Source organism: Cavia porcellus, unplaced genomic scaffold (genome assembly GCF_034190915.1).
Source record: "Cavia porcellus strain 051 isolate PalLab524CR breed Dunkin Hartley unplaced genomic scaffold, mCavPor4.1 scaffold_19, whole genome shotgun sequence".
NCBI classification, from domain to species: domain Eukaryota; kingdom Metazoa; phylum Chordata; class Mammalia; order Rodentia; family Caviidae; genus Cavia; species Cavia porcellus.
This window is the reverse complement of record NW_026947502.1, coordinates 34,683,274-34,702,715: the sequence shown is the minus strand read 5'-3', so window position 1 is coordinate 34,702,715 and position 19,442 is coordinate 34,683,274. Positions and strand designations below refer to the sequence as shown.

The following is a 19,442-nucleotide window of genomic DNA, read 5'->3' as shown; positions in this document are numbered from 1 at the left end:
CTCCAAAAACACTTTGTGCTGGCTTTTGGGGTTTTATGGTCTGGGAAGAAAGAATATTGGAAAGCATTAAACTCACACATAATCCAACAAGATAAGACATGTTGTATGTTGGTGTTTGGTTGAAAAAAAATAGCTGGCAAACTTTAACAAGGAAGGAGTGAGTTGGTAAAAGAGAAACTAAACAGCCATAAAGTAATATATAAGCAGTAGGAACTAAGGCACAGTCCTAGGCAGTTGAGAAATCCATACCATGTGACCTTGGGTTCATATTTGCTCAAGATTCAAATTCCCAAGGAAGATATCTGAGGGATCCAATTTGGGCCGCTTGCCCATCTCTTGTCTAAGAGAAAGCAGGCTATTTGAGACTGTGTGCAGTCAGTGGCCGAGGGACTGGTTCTAGAAAAGAGAACTGAGTACTAGAAAAGCAGCACCTCAGACGTCCTGCACACACATCACAAAGTTAACCTGTTGTCTCCTGGGGGCGCTGGTCAATGAGCTGGAATGTGTTCTGTTTTGGGCATAGTCGGTGTACAGAGAGTGATGGTTTGAAGTTATAAAATGTAGGACCCTTGATGAAAAGATCTGTCAACTCATCTTCATGTCTGTCCTGTTCTCTTGGCCCCAGTGTGAGCAGTCCCATCTCATGAGAGAACATGAAGATGTCCAGGAGCGAACGACGCTTCGGTACGAGGAACGTATCACAGAGCTCCACAGCATCATTGCTGAACTCAATAAGAAGATAGACCGATTGCAAGGCACCACCATCAGGTACTTTGGCTCCAGCCTGTCCAGCTTTGGTGTGGCTGTTGCAGTTGTAGCAGCACTTGAATTACATTGGTTTTTTCTTTGTAACTGAGACCTTCATAGTTTGTCACACATTTCCTCTTTGCCTTCTTAATCCTGGGCTTTTACCTCTGTTCTGTTTTGATTTTGATCTCCTGATAATTTTGGAAGGTAAACAGAAAAGGAGTTGCCCTTGGCTTATTGATAAGGGTAGAGAATCAAAAGCTGCATGAAATACTTTATCGATACATTCTAAGTGGTCCCCCTGTATGTTAGGTGGTGGCCCTGTGATCTCTTTCATTCACCACGTCTACTCCAGATCGATACACTCTGTGCGCCCCTTGCAGATTTTAAGACATTCACAAATGTGGCTTATAACTAAACATCACATGGGTTCCATTTAATCTGTTAATATTGAAAGTATGTTAAGTTGCTTATCACCATTGACTTATCCTCTTAGCAAACTCCTAAGACTATGGGGTGGGGGCGTGATTAGAGCTATCATTTTATTTTTCAGAAATCTGGGACTTGAGAAATAGTGATGCCTTGCAGTTACACTTAGTTGTGGGTGCATTGGGTGTGAAAACAGGACTCAGCCTCCCTCCCTCATCAGTTGGTGGTCCCTGTGTCTGCTGCACACACTGCTTCATTGGTATCGTCTATCCTGTTGCTCAGGGAAGGTTCCTGAGACAAGGACCAGAGTGTTTTTATCTTCCTAGTGGTGCTTGGGGAATAGCCCTGAGGAAAGCAAGTGATGGCGCCTGCCTTATTAGAGAAAGGGCGCTTTGTTTGCTGAGTGCTTGTACACACCATAATTAAGAGGCTTGAGAGGCTGTTGCTTGAAATTCTTCCTCCAGAAGTCCTAGGTCAGAGGAAACTTTGGGTGCATTTTGTTCCAACTCAGAAAGCTACAGTAATGATGGGGCTTCTCAATGAGGTTATTGAGGGGCATCAGTTTTCTGGGTAAATTTGTGGAAAAATTTGCACTGTGCTGGAGCCACACAATAAATTTCATATTCTAATTTAGAACTTTAAGGCATTGAAATTGTATCGTGCTCTTCAGAGTGATTGTAGGTTAGGAATACACGAATAGAGAAGAATTTTCAGCCCAAAGAAATGATTATAGCAGATTTAAAAGAGCCTAAACCAAGGACACTGGCAAATTTGCAGTTTCCATTAAAACATGTTACACTTCCAACCACTTGAGAAGGTGAAATCAAATGGACTCACTGAGTTGTAAAAAAATGCTTCACGTATCACCTAGAAAACTCGATTTCAAAATGTTTAAATTAATGTAATGGCTAAACTGCTGCACCTTAAAATGCAGTGAGCTGCTTGACCATAAATGTTTATTGGTGCCTGTTATTTAAAAGAAGATTGCACTGTGCAGATGTCACATTAAATTCTGCCAGTTTTCATAGTGCAACTGAGCTGACCCCTTCTCTAGGGACACTGCAAGGCTATGCAATGGGTAGATGTGGGGGCCAGTGAGACAAGGCTGTCTTTTGTGCTCCAGGAGCGTGCTGGACCTCCTGCTCCACACTGATGACCCTGTGCTGGAGAAACCAGGTCCTTATCTTGGATGAGCCCTCACTGCCTCCTTTACCTGAGGTCTGGAGGACTGCCTCTTATGCTAGTCAGGTCCTGCTAAAGCCAGTCCTACCTTTCTTGGAAACTTTTTTGTCACTTCACTGTGGGCCTGAGTTAGGAACTCATTGGAGAAGTTTAGAATCCTTAATAAAGGAACATCAGAGGCTGTGAAAGCTATGGTACATCTACACTTAAGTAACATTGAAGTGCTTAAGGGGACAATCAGATAGTTTAAAATTTATCACAGGCCCCATTCAGAGAAACAGGATCCTTCTGTGACTGCCCTAGAAGATTTTCTATAACCACAGGACTAATGTAGCCAAGGATCAGACACTGCAGGTTGCTGAACTACAATTAAGTTCAGTTAATAGTCACATCAGATTTCTTAGGTAAGAGTTAACTAGTAACAGGAAGAGATGAAATGTTGAGAATACAGAGCATTTTATATAGATTCAGAGGCACCATAGTACCTGCAGATTATAAACCCTGCTGAGCTTCTCCTCTGCGGAAGCAGTACCCTTCTCCTACCTACTAAAGTTAGTGGTACCTCACTTGGAGGTTCTGTGACCGTCTCCTTCCAGATAAGGGGTGCAAATGTGTTCTTGTCCCACACCACTCCTGCTTCATTCCTCGTTAGGACTAGGAGTCACCAAGTCTACCATAGCCCAGAAGATAGAAAATCCAACCTGGAAACACACAGCTAAAGCATCAAAATATTTGAGGATTGGCTGGTCTGAAGGTAGTGAGTTATCTCAATTGATTGTTCACAGTCAGTACAGATTGAACTCCTTGTTCTACTCTTTCCCCCCTTCTCACTACTGCACTTGACTAGTCTTAAAAAATAAAAATAAAAATAAAAAAAATATTTGAGGATTTTGTTAGTTTATAAGTTTATATTAATAAAAATTTGGAAAGTTATGAGATGTGATCAAAAATAGAAGGTGAACATTGAGATTTTAGAAATTCATATTACAGTAAAAGGTATATTGTTTTTAATTCCCCTCACTGTACTCCCCTTTTCTTTGGCCACTCTTATTCCATCATTCTTACCATTTTTTTCCTCCTCCTCTTCCTCTTTTTCCTCCTCTTCCTTTTTCTTCTCCTTTTTCCTCCTCCTTTTTAATTTTTTTATTTTGAAGCGAATAAAACCAAGTGAAATAAAACAATACAGTCAATCAAAACAAAATAATCAACATGATACAGGACTTAAAAATAAGATAAAAGGAAATCAATAATGGCTACCATAATACCTCTTGTTATCTTCAAAATAACTGCCCGCCATCAGGCATAATAAAATCAAACAAAAGAGAACAGAATAAAACCAGTCAAAACGAAACAATGAAAGCAACACAGGGCTTCAAAACAAGACATTATTGATTGGAAATCAATAATGACTACCAAAATATATTTTGTTATCTTTGAAATAGCTATCCATGCCATCAAATATAATAAAATCAAACAAAACAGAATAAAACCAAACTAAGCAGAACAATGAAAACAATACAGGGTTCCAAAACATGCTAATAGATTAACAATGGCCACTGCCTTTCAATTTTAGACATTTTCTCCCCTTTCCCTTTCACAGGATGTGTTGCGCATTTGGATCCCACTAATTCCTTTAGTTTTTTATATTAAGGAGACAATGCGCTGTCACCCATGTGACTCTGAACTATTTCACCCATGAGCATGATTTCAAGTTGTATCCACTTACCTACAAGAGCCTTGAGGATATCTTTATAGCTGAGTAACTCTCCATTGTGTAAAAGTGCCATGTCTTTATCTGTTCTGTGGGTTTTTTCTGGTTCTCTGTCACATACAGCACTGTTTTCTCTCCTTTGACTTTCAGTCTGTGAATTTTCTTTTGAGTTAAATGTGTTTCTTGTATGAACATATTGATGGATCCTGTCTCCTGATCCACTCTGCCTGTATTTCCTTTTATGGGTGAATGGAGGCCATCTACATTAATGGTTATGGCCAACATGCTGTGCCACATCTCTGCCATGCTATTTTCCTGCCATTGGCTGCCTACTTTTCCCCTCCATTCCATTGTCTGCCCCGCTCAGTGATCCTCCTCTGCCACTGTTCTGGAGCCATGGTCATTTTTATCTCTCTCGAGAATATGCTTCAGTATTCTTTATAGGGTTCGTTTTGTGATCATGAGTTCCTTCAGTTGTTCTTTGTCATGGAAATATTTTATTTCTCCATTAATTCTAAAAGATAGTTTTGTTGGGTATACCCATCTGGGTTGAAAGTTGTTTTCTTTCAGGACTTGAAATACTTTACTCCAACCTCTTTTTCATTTGATGTTTGTGTTGAGAAGTCTGTCATGATTCTGATAGGTTTGCCTTTATAGGTGATCTCTTTGTTTTCTCTTACCAGATTTTAGTATTTTGTCCTTTTGCTGCATTTCTAGGATCTTGATTATTATATGTCTGGGTGTAGATTTATTTTGGTTATGGCGAGCTGGAGTTCTCTGCTTTAGTTATCTGCATGTCACATCCTTTTCCCATGCTTGGGAGGTTTTCTGCTATTGCTTCTATAAATAGGCTTTTTGGGTCATTTGTGTTGATCCCTGCTTTTTGGCTGACACATTATTCTTAAATTATTTTTCTTTGCATCATGTTGCAGCTGTTGAATTGTTATTTCCTGGTTCCTTGTTATTTTTAAGAGATCTTTCCTTTCGCAATTGCTAGCTGCAAACCTATCTTCAAAGTCTGAAAGTCTATCTTCAGTATCTTTCAGCTGATTTTGCCAGCTTTCAGTGCAGTTTTTAATTTCCTGAATAGCTCTTTGGATCTGTTTCATGCATTCTAAATCTTTCTTACATTGTTCATTCAAGGTTTCACTCATTTTCCTATGCTCCTCTCTGGTTTTATCTATGTCTTACTGAGGTTTTTTTGCGGGGTACTGGGGATCAAACTCATGACCTCACGCTTGCCAGGGAGGCACTTATACCACTGAGCAAAATCCCTGAGCTATCTATGTCTTCTTTAGAGATGCTTAGCAATTCTTTAATTGTTTTTCATTTCTTCTTTTACCTGAGATAGTATTTCTGTCCTAATTTCTTTTATAGCCTTGTAAAGTTGTTTCTTTACTTCAATTGCCATGACTTCAGAAACTTTAGATGCGCGACTCCCAGTATCTTCCGTGTTTACATCTCCTGGACTTGCTCTGCCTGGGTTTGGGTCCAGAGGCTGCCTTTTGCTTGTTTGTCTTGATATTTTCCTGGGTTCTTCTGGACCAGCAGGTAGTGGGGACCCAGGCACTTCCTGTGTTGGCTACAATTTCTCTGAAGCTTGACTGTTTGGTTCTTCTGGCCAGTGTTGGCTGTGGGTATCTGATAGTGGCCATTGGGTGTGCTGTTGCGGGCTGGCTGCTCATTTCCCAGCCTGTGCTGGCTGCTGGTGATGGGAAGCATCCTAATGGTGGCTGGTGTGCACGTGAGGGCAGGGCTGGCTGCTGCCTCCAGGATCAGAGTTTTTACCAGCCTTTTGTCATTTTCTGAAAGAAATTTTGCAAGTCCTCATTCATGCATATATATAGCAAGTACATGTGATCAAAAACTTCACTGAACACTGCCATGTGCCATTCTAGAGAAAGTCAGGCTCACGAAAATATTACAGTGTGTGCTTACCCACCTTATTCTATGGGTCTGGCACCATGCAACTTCGGGTTCTTCCCTCATAGTTCAAATGGTTATGAAAGGTACTTGTTTTGGGTTAGTTCAGGACATTGAGGTAGCCATGACAGCATGACTAAAGACACATATAGAAAAGGACTTTCAGAATTGGTGCACACAGTAGCCAGGGTAATGGGATGTATGTTTGAAGCACAGTGAGGAGTACTATGAGGGGATTAACAGCAACGTGTCTTTTACTTCTAATTTATGAAGAAAAAAAACCCCTGTGTTTACTGTAGTGTTTACTATAGTTTTTGGTCATTATGTTGGGATTAGAATGTATGGGTTATAGAACAGAATGGAAAGAGTACAATGAGATGATGATGCATTTATTGGTAAGACTGTTCCTTTAGTTATAGCATTTTGATTAATTTAAAACTAAGTTCAGTGGGGGACTGCATTAAATGATGTTGAAGTTGAGCATAATGATGCATGCATATAATCCCGGCAGTGTGAGAGTTTGAGGCAGGAGGATCACAAGCTTCAGTCCAGCCTACACAGGGTGGCAACTTAGCAAAATCCTGTTTCCAAAAAATAATTAATTAACTAATTAATCCAAAAATAAAAATACGGGCTGAGGGCATAAGGCAAAGGTCATGGGTTCAAGTCTAAAAGCTATCCCCCCCTCCCAAGAAAAGATGACTTCAAAGACTTGGGGTGTTGGAACTGTTGGGTAGGGAAATGACCTAATTAAAATGGGAGTTTTCGTGCCAGTGAACTGCTAGCATCAGTGTGGACTTGGTTAGTGTATTATTGTCAACAAGACCACAGTAGCAATCCAAAAGTTTTGACATGTAGGGATCTTTGGTAGTGGTTAAATTCACCATGTTTCTATGACTGACGTAAATGGGCAGCCTACAAAATATTTCCTTGATGTATATAGTAGGGAGGATTCTGGGCTGGTGCTGAGAGACTTGACTTAGCATCACAGTAGAGAACCATGGTTTCTTACCCAGTTATCTTACCTGGTGCAGTGGAGGGTTAGTCCCAGAAGGCTGATGTCATTGCTTTTCCAATTTGGGAATTAAGTGTGGCCTGGAGGGTGTGTGGGGTCAGTCCCTGAGTAATCAAAAAGTGTAGACCCCAGTGCACAACTTCTGTCCGTTGGCACCAAACCAACCTCCTCTATATTGTCCTTAGACTCCAAGGGGTCCTGGGCCCTGAGGCTGCTTCCCAGACTTTCTTACCTTATGGGTGCTGGACACAGTCTTGGCTTTGCCTATGAACTGTACCTGCCATGTAGAAGGGAGGCAGGAGCCCTTCTCCCTAGGCCATGGTGGTAGCAGGTGCCAAGGTTGACAAGCCATGCAGATGTATGGTCCTTCCTCGACTTGCCTGATTCTAGAGCTGGTCAGGTACAAAGGGCTCAGCAGTGTTCTTATTTCTGGGGAAACACGGCTATGTGGTCAGTCTGACAGCTCCTGGTGGCCTCCACCCACCTTTCTATTCTCCAACCTGCTAGCAGTTTTGCAAGCTCAGAGCTGCCCAAATTGCTTTGTACTTGAATCATCCAGTGTAGTTTGTTTTCCTAAATGAATCCTGCATAATGCAGCCTAAAACCTATCTGCTAGAAATAAATGCTGAACATAAATGTTCTAGAAATTTTTATTCATGAACATTTTAAACAAACTGGATCATACAATACACACTGCTTTGTAATATGTACTTTTTCACCTAAGCATGTGTTTTGAGTGACTTTTTAAAACTTTTTCTTTGATTTGGGGAGATTATTAGGGTAGGAGATACTAAAAAAATGCATCAATACCTCACTTTGGAACTGGACAGAAAAAAAATATCTTGCAAATTAAGCATAAGATCTTTTTCCCTCAAGGATATTATTTTCTTTTCTCTTAAACTACTCTTAAAAGATCAGCCCATTACTACTACCTGTCATGGCCCAGGCTAGTCTTCGCTCTATGATTTGTTTCCCATTTCTTTGCTAGCTCACTCTTGTCTGGCTTCTAGCCCTGGCAGTTTCCCTAAACACCTTTCCCAATAGTCTGAATTCTGTCTTCTCCTCTCCACATCAATTCATCTGTTCATCACCAATTTGATATTATTTCAAGATTGGCTTCAGGAGATGATTTTGTTAGTCATAAAGGTGTGGCCCTCGTAATGGGCTGTTGTCTACATAGAAAGAGATATCAGCAAGCTGTGTGCACCTCTCTGCCTTTCCACATGGTGACAGTGAGAAGGCAGCCATCTGCCAGGCAGGGAGGGAGCCTTCTCCAGAACTGACCTCACTGCCTTCTGCTCTTGGTCTTCCCAGCCTCCAGAACTGGGAGAAAATCAGTTCTGTTAGGTAAGCCTCCCAGTCTGTGCTGTTTTATTTTTAGATCTGAATGTACCATTGGTCTGTCCTCCCTCTCTCCCTTCCTTTCTCTCTTCCTTTTTTTTTTTTTTTTTTTTTTTTGTGGTGCTAAGGATCAAACCCAGGGCCTCATGCAGGCTAAGCACATATACAATTGAGCCCAAATTCTGAGTCCTCAGTCATTTGCTTAAATGAAAAATCCAGCATTATTTTTCTTGTTACTGATCCCATTCTTCAGCATTTGACTCAACCCTAAGACTTCTTTCCTTCCTTCCTTCCTTCCTTCCTTCCTTCCTTCCTTCCTCCCTCCCTCCCTCCCTCCCTCCCTCCCTCCCTCCCTCCCTTCCTTCCTTCCTTCCTTCCTTCCTGATGTGCTCTTTAAATCTCAGGACCCAGCAGGTCCTGGATGAATCCTTTCCGCTGTTCCTGAGAGCTGCCCTCAGCCTTGGCCCTTATCCTCCTCAGAACCTTTCAGTGGAGTGGCAGCAGATGGGACAGTGTCCCATCAGATAGCATCGTACCTGGAGTCTGTCTGATGCCTAAGCTTTCAGAGCAATGCAGGAGCCTGGTTTTTCTATTGGTTTTTGAATTACAGTTTGACCCCGTGTGCTGTGTTCTCAAACACAGTATAATCAAAGACTCTTTATCTTTCAGCAAAACATGTCATTCCGATTGTTATGGCCTTACAAGTAAAATATAATGAAATAAAAATAAAACCAAGAAAGAAAAGTCATATTTCTTCCTGCCTTTTCCTTCTATGATATGCATAAACTCTCATTCAGTTTTTTCAACTTCTTGTGTGGGGATCTTTTATCAGATCTTATTATGACAAGGATGGATTAATACAGCCTTAGAAGAGAATTTCAAAATCTCATTTGCTCGCTTTTTCATCAGAAGATTTGCAGATGAGTCTGACTTTGCTGTATGCCAGTGGTGGTGAACCCACGACCTGCGAGCTGCAGCTGACTATTATTGAAAGCTCTGAAAGGTTTGCTGTCTCTGCTTTGTGCTTTGTGGGAGAATAAGTGGAGGCAGAACAGAAGGAAAAATGTATACTTTACTCCTTCCTTGCTTCCTGTGATAGTTTTTTATGAGACCTGGAAGGAATATATTTCCTGTCTATATCTAAAATATTACTTACTTCATTAAAGTAAGCTTAGCCATTTCAGTACAAGTCTGTATATAGCTGTAAGAAACACAATGTAGTTCAGACTAAACTGTACTTGGTCAAGTATGCTGGGTTCACTAACCACAGTTGACTGACAGCTGTTAAGATGGACAGACATAACCAACTGACTTGTCTTCCCAATTCATTACAACCCAATAAAAAGACATGATGTGCATCCTCAAATGAAGGACATCTGAGGATGCTCAGTGATGTGACATTTTGTTTAAGAGTTGCTGACTCCATAGTACTTCAGCCTAAGTCTGGAAAGCATGACAAGAATGATGCTTCCATTAACTTTTCCTTTTTTAGCTTAGATCATTGTACTCCTCCTACCCAATAAGAAGGAATCTTTGCAAAAGTAATAACACATCGTTTCCCTAGGCCATAATATTACTGTTGTTTCATTGATACAAAACTTAGGAGTTAGATTGTTCTACTACTAGCTAGTTGCATATTGTTGTGTTAGTTTTGATTTTCTGTATTTAAAATAAAAGTATTGATCCTGGCTTAATAGGTCGTTCAGATCCCTTCCTAGCTGCCAGCTGTGACTTTTCTGCCACTGTTGGTCATTACAGAGGTGTGCGCACAGTCTAATGTCTGCCTGTGTAGGAAAATTTTTTTCTGTTTAAACAAGCTGAAACAGTGCTTAAATAAAGCAGCTTGGAGGCACTTCACAGATGCTTACAAGTGATGAAGTCAGGTACATTTAGAATCCTGTGAGTCAGAGAAAGACACTTGAGAACTTTGTGATCCCATTATTATGCAAAGTCCAGGACAGAATATAATTATCAACATTCATCAGTTTGTCTTGGCTTTTGTTTTTTGTGTCTTATGTGGCAACTGTTTGGATATTTTGTTTTCACATTTTCCTCTTTTCAGTCATCAAAGTTAGCAGTAGATATTTTTAGGGGATATTTACCCCGTGATAGGAGTTGCAATATATACACCAAAAGGAGAGGACCAGTAAAGTCATCTTGAGAAGCTGATGCCGTGTTCACAGCAAGTTCCCTTCCCAGTAGGTGACTCAGGGTCTGTGCAGAGCAGCTTTGGATGTACAACTCAAAATCATTACGTTTGAAAAACCTCCCTGGGCCACCAGAGTATTTCTGACCTATTCCATTGCCCGTGCTGGACGAGTGCTTCTGAATGATAAAACCCCATCAGGAATCTACTATGTACACTGCAACCACAAATTGTCAGTTTACAGAGGGCCCAGATAAATTTTGTTTCTGTCGTATTTCCTGTTGTCAGGTTGCAAACTCTTTCCAGAAAGATGCTGGTGGGTGATGATAAAGATGCAGCTTCATGGTTTTTTGTTCCTTTGCTTCTTTTCAACTGGTGTGAGAAACAATAGGGCTGCCCACATCTTCTAACTGTAGGCTCCTTTCTGTTACTTATGCCGGAGAACTTTTTCTGATATTTGTGCAAGATAGCTTTCCATCTCTTGATTACTATTTCCTTTCTTTGCCTGTGTTGTTACTGTTTCAGAATGGGTGTTATGGTTACCACAGAAGAACTTTTACTAGGGATTGGTATCAGCTGGAATCGTGAGCACCAGGTTCTCAGTGTCCTGTTCAGTGAATTGGTCAGGTCTCCAATCGCGAATATGAAAAACTGCTGTTTATTTTAGGGCAAAAATGAGAAAAGGAAACGAAAGACAAAAGAAATACTCAGGGAGACAAGAGAAGGTAATGCCCTGCAAGCAGAATGGATCACTGCAGAAAATGAGAGGGTGATGCACAAAGTCAGCGCCTGCCGTCTTTTTATTGCCGCTTTGATGGTTATCCAGGTGGTCCCACTTAATTGTGTGCTAGAAGATTGGTGTCAGATGCTAAGCCTGACTTGGTCTCATGGCAGAAGATTGGCACTGAATGCAGGGCTCAGCTTGATCTTGTGGCAGGCCCAGGTGGTTAGCAAATCTCTCCAGTTGGCTGGTCTTGCCCAATTGCTCCAGCCCTGTTCCCATGCCCTGGTCTCCTACTTCAGCAGCAGTGTGCTCGGGTTAACCCTTTCCTGGGGTCCAGGACACAGAGACTCCACGCTTTTCCCTCTATTGTATCTGTTTCCACACAGGACCTTAGTTACATTCCTTCCTTCCGCTGAATTTATTTCTACAGTCGAACTCTGATTACTTGTTTCATACTGTACAGTACATTCTCCTTTTGATCAAAACTGCCCTCTTAGTGAGTAGCCCAAGTCCCGCTCCAGGCTCCTGTCCTGTGCCTGTTTGGTAGCTCCTCACCAAGAAACACAAAGCTCCTCCTGGCCTTCGCATGTGTTCTTCCACCCTTGTGGCCCACCTGAATTTTACTGCAGACTCATCTGGAGTGTTTCTCCCTCCCTGGAGTGTTTCTTCCCTCAGGGAAGAATTCCCTGATCACTGTCCCCAGGTGCTGCTGCTCCTGTATCCACCCCCAGCACCTCTGGTAGGTTAGAATTGGTCATAATATTTTTGTCTCCTACAATACAGACTCCAGCCAGCTTTGTTGTCTTTTCCTTGTCTTGGTCCTCATATGCATTGAATGAATGTCCCTAATTTGCATTTCATGATACCAAGAGCCTCATGCCTGTGATCACATTGCTAATGGGGTATCACCTTCCTCCTGTGCGCTGACCCTTCTTCTGCGTCTTCCCTGTTCACTTCTTCATGAAGTCCATTCTAGTAATCCTTAGAAGTCATTTAGTACAAAGCAGGATATTTAGCAGAAACTGTATGTTTTGGAATCTGCCCAATCAGAAAGGTTTAAGGTGGCTGTTAAAAATTTTCACAAATGTCATTTGTACCAGAGAAAGAACAGCAGCATTTATCACTCACTTTCTTAGCTATAAAAAGGCCTCAGCTACACTGAAGCTGAATACATTGGTCATGCAGTAAAGATAATTTACTCATCATACACAAAGTCGCTTGTTAACTAAATCAGGATCTTAAGTGCTGACTGGAAGGAGAGCTGACATGTCCCTGCACAAACAATTACCCTTTAGACCAAAAAGACTCCTTCTGAGAGTACTTTTTAATTGTTTTCTCTCCTAAACCAAATTATTGTTGACTTCTGCATATGTCTAATAATTAATGTAGTTATAGAACATTAACCTTTTTCTCCTTTACCACTCCCATTTTAATTCATATATTTCATGACTGGCGGCTTCCTATTTGTTTAAAATCTTTCTGGTTTTCTGAATATAAGTATGTTATAAAGCAGGGATTCATTTATAAAGCAACTGAAGTGTTTTCCTGAGAGAATGTTGATTTCTGTAGAGAATCAAGCACTTTGGAGAGGTCTTAAATTTCTGTGACACAGAAATCTCTCTCCCAAGGCCCCGTGACCACTCAGCATCTTGGTCTCCTCAAAACCCAAGAAAGTAGACCTCCTCACATAAATCTCTTCCTTCACACATCCTCTCCTGGGAATTCAGCAGACCCAGTGGACTTTGCACTTCACAAGTAAATCCAGGATGATATTCTGGCTTACTTGTAACATCAATGACTGAGAGTTACTTTTGCTTTTTTCCTACCTGTATCCATTATGTGCATGGTGACTGTGGTGGTATGTGAGGGGGCAATGTGTGTGCTTTGAAATCCGTACAACAGTTCTGAACTTTCTCAACTCGTTAATAGTACAGTTCAGAGACCAAAGGTTGCAGGGTTCATGCAGGACTGAGGAGAGGATGCAGGTACAGATGAAATGTGGCTGCATTTCTGTGTCGCCTTCCTGCTAGCAGATGCAAATGGGAGGAAATGGGCATTGAGTGGTATTGTTACCCATTGTTTCCGTTTCTCTTCTTTCCCATCCTCTTTCCCTGCCTCCTAACTCTACTCTCTTCAGGGTCAGTAAGTATGGTATTTCTTAGATGTGCTGTCCAGTTTGATCGACTTGTGTTGGTTTCTTAGTAGCTCCCACCTTAACACCTCCCTGTATCCTCTTCCAAGAAGGAAGCCACATGCCGTGGGATTGCCCAGATGATGGGTGCATTATTGCTAGTCAGTAGACTCTTTAATGATTTTTCTTACTGTAACCTAATTGGTAGTGGTCACTTTTTAAAATCTTGGAATCTGAGGGAGTGGAGAAATACAGTTTCTTCAAGTAGTCTTTGAAGGGGAGAAGTTTCTTGTTACCTGATAGATGAATCTTGCGCGGTATACGCATTGGCCACAGAGACACATGTTCACTTTCACATACTGGCTTCCCATAGATGTGACCATCTGTTCAGCCCCAAGGGAACCCTGGCCTCTGTGAGTGGGTTGAAACATCTACCAGTTTTCCTTCTGAATATCTCTGTCTCATCTTCAAAAAACATAATCTCTAGGGATTGTCTTGCATTCTGGGCCAATGCTGGCTGACTGTCTTTTTTCCTTAGGGAGGAAGATGAATACTCTGAACTTCGATCAGAGCTCAGCCAGAGCCAGCATGAGGTCAATGAGGACTCTCGCAGCATGGACCAAGACCAGACCTCCCTCTCCATCCCCGAAAACCAGTCCACTATGGTCACTGCGGATATGGGTGAGTGTCTGTCGCCAGCTCTAAGCCCAAGTTTTGCTTTCTTCACTTGATCAGTGTAGAAGGCCAGTTTGAGTTGAAATGAATTATTCCAGGAGTTTGTGAGTGGGAGAAAGCATATCCATTTGGGTCCCTTACTCACTACTTGGTCAGAGTGGAACTGAAGAGCTGAATTGGCATTCTGCCCTGGCAATACTGAGATTGGAGCATATATCACCTCTGTGAAAAGTCTGGGAGCAGGAAACCAATTAAAAATGCTGTTGCAGGGTTCCAAGTTTGCAGTCATGTCTGGGCTGTGATAGTGGGCGTGGAAAGGTGGAACAGCATTAACCCTCTGCATTGGCGGAGCTCTGGTAGCTTTAGCAACATTGGGTAAGAAGGAAGACTCCAAGATAACTTCAGCATGTTGATCCTAAGTGACTAAGAGGATAATCATAATCTTTGGTAAGGAAGTTTAGTTGAAAAACAAGTTGAGAAATAATCATAGTATGTTTGAGGTTGTAGAGAAATATCCATATGGAAATATGTGGTATATTGTGTCTTAAACTTCAGGGTGTGACCCTCTGTTGGGTCTTGAAGTTATAAAAAAAGACTTAAAAAATTTTAGAAATGAAAACAAATGGAAAAACATAACAGTATTATGAAACTTATTGTTGTATATGTGTATGCAGTAAGTTGCCAGTGAAATGTCTTAACAATGTTGCAAGATTCTGGTCTGCTTGGAAATGCCTGCCTGGACATTTGGAGAGAGTTGGAGGAGGCTTTGGCATCATGGGAGCTGAAGTGATCCGTGTAGTTGAGAGGATATGGAGTCCAAAGAGGGAGGCACAGTGTGTCTTAGAAAATGGTCACATGTAGAGAGGAGATAGAAGAACCAGAGGAAAGTGAGCACAGTGAGTTTTCATGGAAGTTAACATTTCATTGGGAGTGATATTTTAAACAACTGTCATACATTTTATATTTAATTCTAACCCTGTGTACGTGTGATAGTATCATTAAATGTGCTACCATGAACATGTGTCAGAGGAATTTGATTTGGTCCAGGGTTCAAGGAAGGCTGCTTTTGGCAAGTGACATGTGATCTAAGATCCAGAGGATCAGTGTAATTAAAGGTAAAGGAGAGGTATCCAGTGAAGGGACCTGATGTATTAGAGGAGGTGAAAAACCATTGCAGTGTGATGGAGGAGGCTGAGAAGTCGGCAGTATCCAGGTCACCCCGAGTCTTACAGACTGTGTTAGAGAACCTGGCCTTTATTCGAAGACCAACAAGATTTTAATAGTGGGGGAAGGAATAAGACTGTCTTAATCTCTCTTCACACCCCTCTCACCTATAAGGATCAACTCAGCTCTTAATTTGGAGAGAGAACCCCACTGATCAAAAGTGAACAGTAGGGACACTAGCTAGAACAGCAGTGCAGAAGCCTAAATGGACACAGTTGCTGCTAGGACTAGGGTGGTGGCAGTTGAAATTTAATTTAGAAAAGAATGTAGATGTGGAAAAGATACACAGTTGGCAAGATTTGCTAAGAACAGGGCGGAGGCAGAGATGTGCTTGTGAGTGCCCCAGAAGAGCCTGGCTTGCACAGTGGGGTGGATGACAGGGCCTCACCAGTATGGGAGTGGAGGGAGAAAGGATTAGGTGGTTTGGCTTTGAGTCTCGTTTACTTTTGTTTCACTAGGTGAGAGTAGGAGGGTAGATAGGGGCTTTGTTGGGCAGGACTCTGAAGAGTCTTGAAATACCTGGATGGAGATGCTTCAGAAGGCAGTGAATATTTAGGTAAAAGGTCAAGAGAGTGTTTTGGAGTGAAGAAAACCAGCTAGGAGGCCAGAGCTTATTTGCATGTGGTGAGGAAGCCATGGAAGTTGATGGACAGACAGCTGACACTTGGGGCTCTGGCAGTGATGCCCCATGTGCCTCCTCATAAAGCCCTGCCTGTGTTGAGTGCTGGGCTGTCCCACCTTTTCCCTTCTTATGTCACACTGAAATTCTAAATTATGTGTACTTATCTGCCCCTCTGGTTAAACTCTTGGACAGAATAGTTGTTTGATCTAGTTCATTTCCAGAGCACATGGCAGGGCCTGGCATGTGGTATATATTTATACATCCTGTTTGAATAGATGAATGAAGCAGTCAATCAGACAGCCAAAGATGAGGGAGAAAATGGGGATACAGGGAGTCCTGGTTTTAAGCCATTAGGGTAGAGAAGGCCCTCCTAAGGAAGAGGTGGTCAGCAGGCTGGATTGCTGCAAAGGCCCGGGAAGATAGATCTACCTGTACCAGAGTCAGTGAGAGCTATGCGCTGATTGATACGCAGCTTCAGCCAGACAGAACCTCTTGGAGAGTAAAGACCCCAGGCCCCTGTGTAAGGGCCAAGCTTTGAGCTCAGGTTAGTTTGATTTAGGCTGAAACTGGCTTCCTGCAACTCACCTGAACTGAAACTCTAGACTTTATGTTAAGCCATACACAATGCCACCACCCACCAGCCTATCCCTGTGCCAAAAGGCCTCATGCTTCAGTCATACCACCCCTGTCAGTCTCCAATCCCAGCAGCTCCAAGCTCCTGGAACGAGTTCCCAGATGCTGTGGAGGGTCATCCCTGCACTGGTCTTCCATTTGTTTCTCTCAGATTCTACTTTATGGAATCAGTAAGTGATCTGAACTGTTTTGTCATTAAATAAGCTTGAGAGATGAAGGGATAAACCCACGTGAATGGGCTTCTTTTTTGTGGGGCTCCTGGAGCTCCTGACGCTGCTCGGTGTCTACACACTGATCCTTCCTGGTAGCCACCTACATCCTCCTGTGTGCACAATGGGGCGGCTTCGTTTTCCTGTCTTTCACTTCAAGTCATTTCTTTCCATTCTGTCACTTATGTAAAAATTCGTAAATTGTAACTAGTGATGGTGTCTTTCCTGGCAAGACTGAACTATGGAAGCCTTGGTGCCTCTCCCTAGGGCCAGCACATGTGCTCTGTCTACCTGAAAAGCTTTATTCACCTGTTTGGAGAACTCATTGGGTGCAGTGTTAGGTATTAGGACATAGGACAGAATTTGCTGCCAGGTGGCCGTACTCCCACATTCTCCCCGCTTAAACCTGGGCAACATCCCGGCTCCTCACTATGGCCTGCAGGATCCTCAGGCCCTGGGCTCCTGCTTTTAGGCTCATCCTCTCCCAGTCTCCATGTTTGTTTTCTTGCTCTTGGCCTTCTCTCTTGGTGTCACGCCAGCCGGTAACTCCTCCGGCTCCTCAGCTCTGCATGGGCTGTGGTTCTACGTGGAGTGCTCCGTCCTGCTGTGTGTACTTGCCACTCCCTTACTCCACCGTCTCCTCCCCAGACCTTTCTAGTGCCCCTTCCTGCAACTGCAGTGTCAGTCTTTTACACTTGTTCCCTTCATTCCACTTAGCTCTACTGAGGAAACCGTGTGTCTGTGTGTGTACATGAGTATACTAGTGCTTTACCGATTACCAGTCTGTGTTTCTTAGGCTAGATTGCAAGCGGTGTGCTGGAGGGACTTAGTGACCTGGACCACCATCCTACAGTACCTGCACAGGGGACACACTGAAATACCTGAATAGGCACCAGAATCGTCTTAGAGCCACAGTTCTTTGGCTGACACTGACAGGTCGGCAGGGAGACCCACAGTGGGGTCAGGCCCATGTGAGAGGCCACAGCATGTCTGATGGTGTCCTTGGGTATGAGCCCACTTCCCAGAAGTCTCAGCCGAGAAGAAATCTGAAGGCTAAATGTGTACAGTGCCGGTGACGGAGGAGTGGGGCTGCTCTGGGTAGAGAAAGGTCACCCCCGTCCCCACAGAGGGCAGGCACCGGTGGAGAACTCGGAGACATTCACTATTGCTACAGCACAATGCCATCAGTGTTTGCTAATCGGAACTGGCTGGCTTTGCCATTTTCCAATTAAAGTGCTTCAGTAGGGAAAAAGGCTTCCAAATATAAACACCATCATAGGAAATCATTAAAAAGCATCCATTTCATTACGGTTGCTCTATTTGCAAACTTGCATTAGTAACCTAGGGGTTTTTTGAGCTGGATGTTATATGCAAAGTTTGATGCAGTGTATTTGCTGATCTCCAAAGATAACAGGAGCAAGTTTAGTCCATTCACTTCATCAAAAAGCACTTCTTTTGTTTTCAAACCTCATGTGGTACCTGGCTGCTCGTTCAGTAAGCCAGCTCCTGGTCCCTCTTCTCATGGTCTAGAGGAGTACATGGGCAGTGTAAAAGTGCTGTGACTCAGGTGCTTGAATAAAGGATAGAAGTTCGTAGCCCACTGCATCTTAAAACAAGACATTTCCTGTTTCAAACCCGATCACACAGTCACTTGGGGCTTAAATGGACAAAACTGCAGTAGGAGTCATGGCTTAGAATATGGCGCTGCCTCAATCTAGAGACAGTTACAAAGAGAGGCTGAATGTAACAGCTAATGTTAATCCCCTACCTTGTAGGAGAACCTTGAAGTCTTAGCCAGAGAGCTGAGTTCAGAGTTTAGTCACTTGTCCAAAGTTGCCCAGCTGGGCAGTGGTTTTGTTGCTGTGCTGTGTCCCGTGGATGGCTTTGCTTTTCTTTCTCATGTGTAGAAGGTAAGACAGACTCTGGTTGCTGTCATATGCTTGCTGCCATCCTTTGAGGTCTCTAGTGCTGATGGGGGAATTTCCGGAACAGCTGTGTGATCACAAGCACCTGGCCTAATTGCGGAAATTTTGTAATTAGACAGGATCCTGCAGCTCTCTCCAAAAGGGACAGCACATTCAGACCACATGATTCTGGGTGTCGCAGTAGAGGCAAGCAGACGTGTGTGCACAGGCTCTCCCCATCACGTGTGTCCTCTCCAGCAGGCTCGTTTCCCAGCTCTGTTAATGGATCTTCAAAGCTTCTCTGAGCAGCTGCCTATAAAACAAACAAAATGCCTGATCACGTGGATTGTGAGTGGCACTGCTGTGGTATCTTGAGATCCCTCTGGCTTTTTGGTGAGAATTTTTGGTTGCTCCACAATTTAAGAATGTTAAAGTGTTACACCCTTCAGGGTTGAAAGGATACCTTACTTGCTGGTGCGCTCATTTAGATAGAATTTTCCCCAGTGTGAGTCGTTTTTGGAGATCAACCAAGGCAGAATTTATACATGAAACCTGGCTTTTTGGCACAGTGTGACTATGAAATATGTTTAATGTTAAAGCCAGATTTTTCCTGGCTTGGTGGCTGATGAGGCTTAATGGCCTCAGGAAAAATGTTTAGCAGTGTCAGGGAGCTTCTCAGAGTAAGGAGACAGGGTCAGCGCAGGGAAGAGCTGCCCAGCGTCATCCAAACAGTTTTTGCAGACTTGGAAAGCCATTAAAAAATGGCTGGGCAGTGGCTCTGGAGAAGACTGGCCTTCTGGTAGGATGAAGGCTAGGTTTTCCATTC

The 19,442-nt window shown here is 42.9% G+C and overlaps 1 protein-coding gene across 4 annotated transcripts in view; it reads left to right on the top strand.

Moving 5' to 3' along the window:
- Nucleotides 1–19,442, top strand: part of Mcc (MCC regulator of WNT signaling pathway) — a 406,401-nt gene that overhangs the window by 318,191 nt on the left and 68,768 nt on the right. For all 4 annotated transcript variants that reach the window (XM_003473179.5, XM_063230937.1, XM_063230938.1 and 1 more), the window contains 2 exons: nt 626–768; nt 13,888–14,030. In XM_003473179.5, coding sequence (XP_003473227.3) covers nt 626–768; nt 13,888–14,030 — 286 coding nt within the window. The remainder of the gene's footprint in view (nt 1–625; nt 769–13,887; nt 14,031–19,442) is intronic.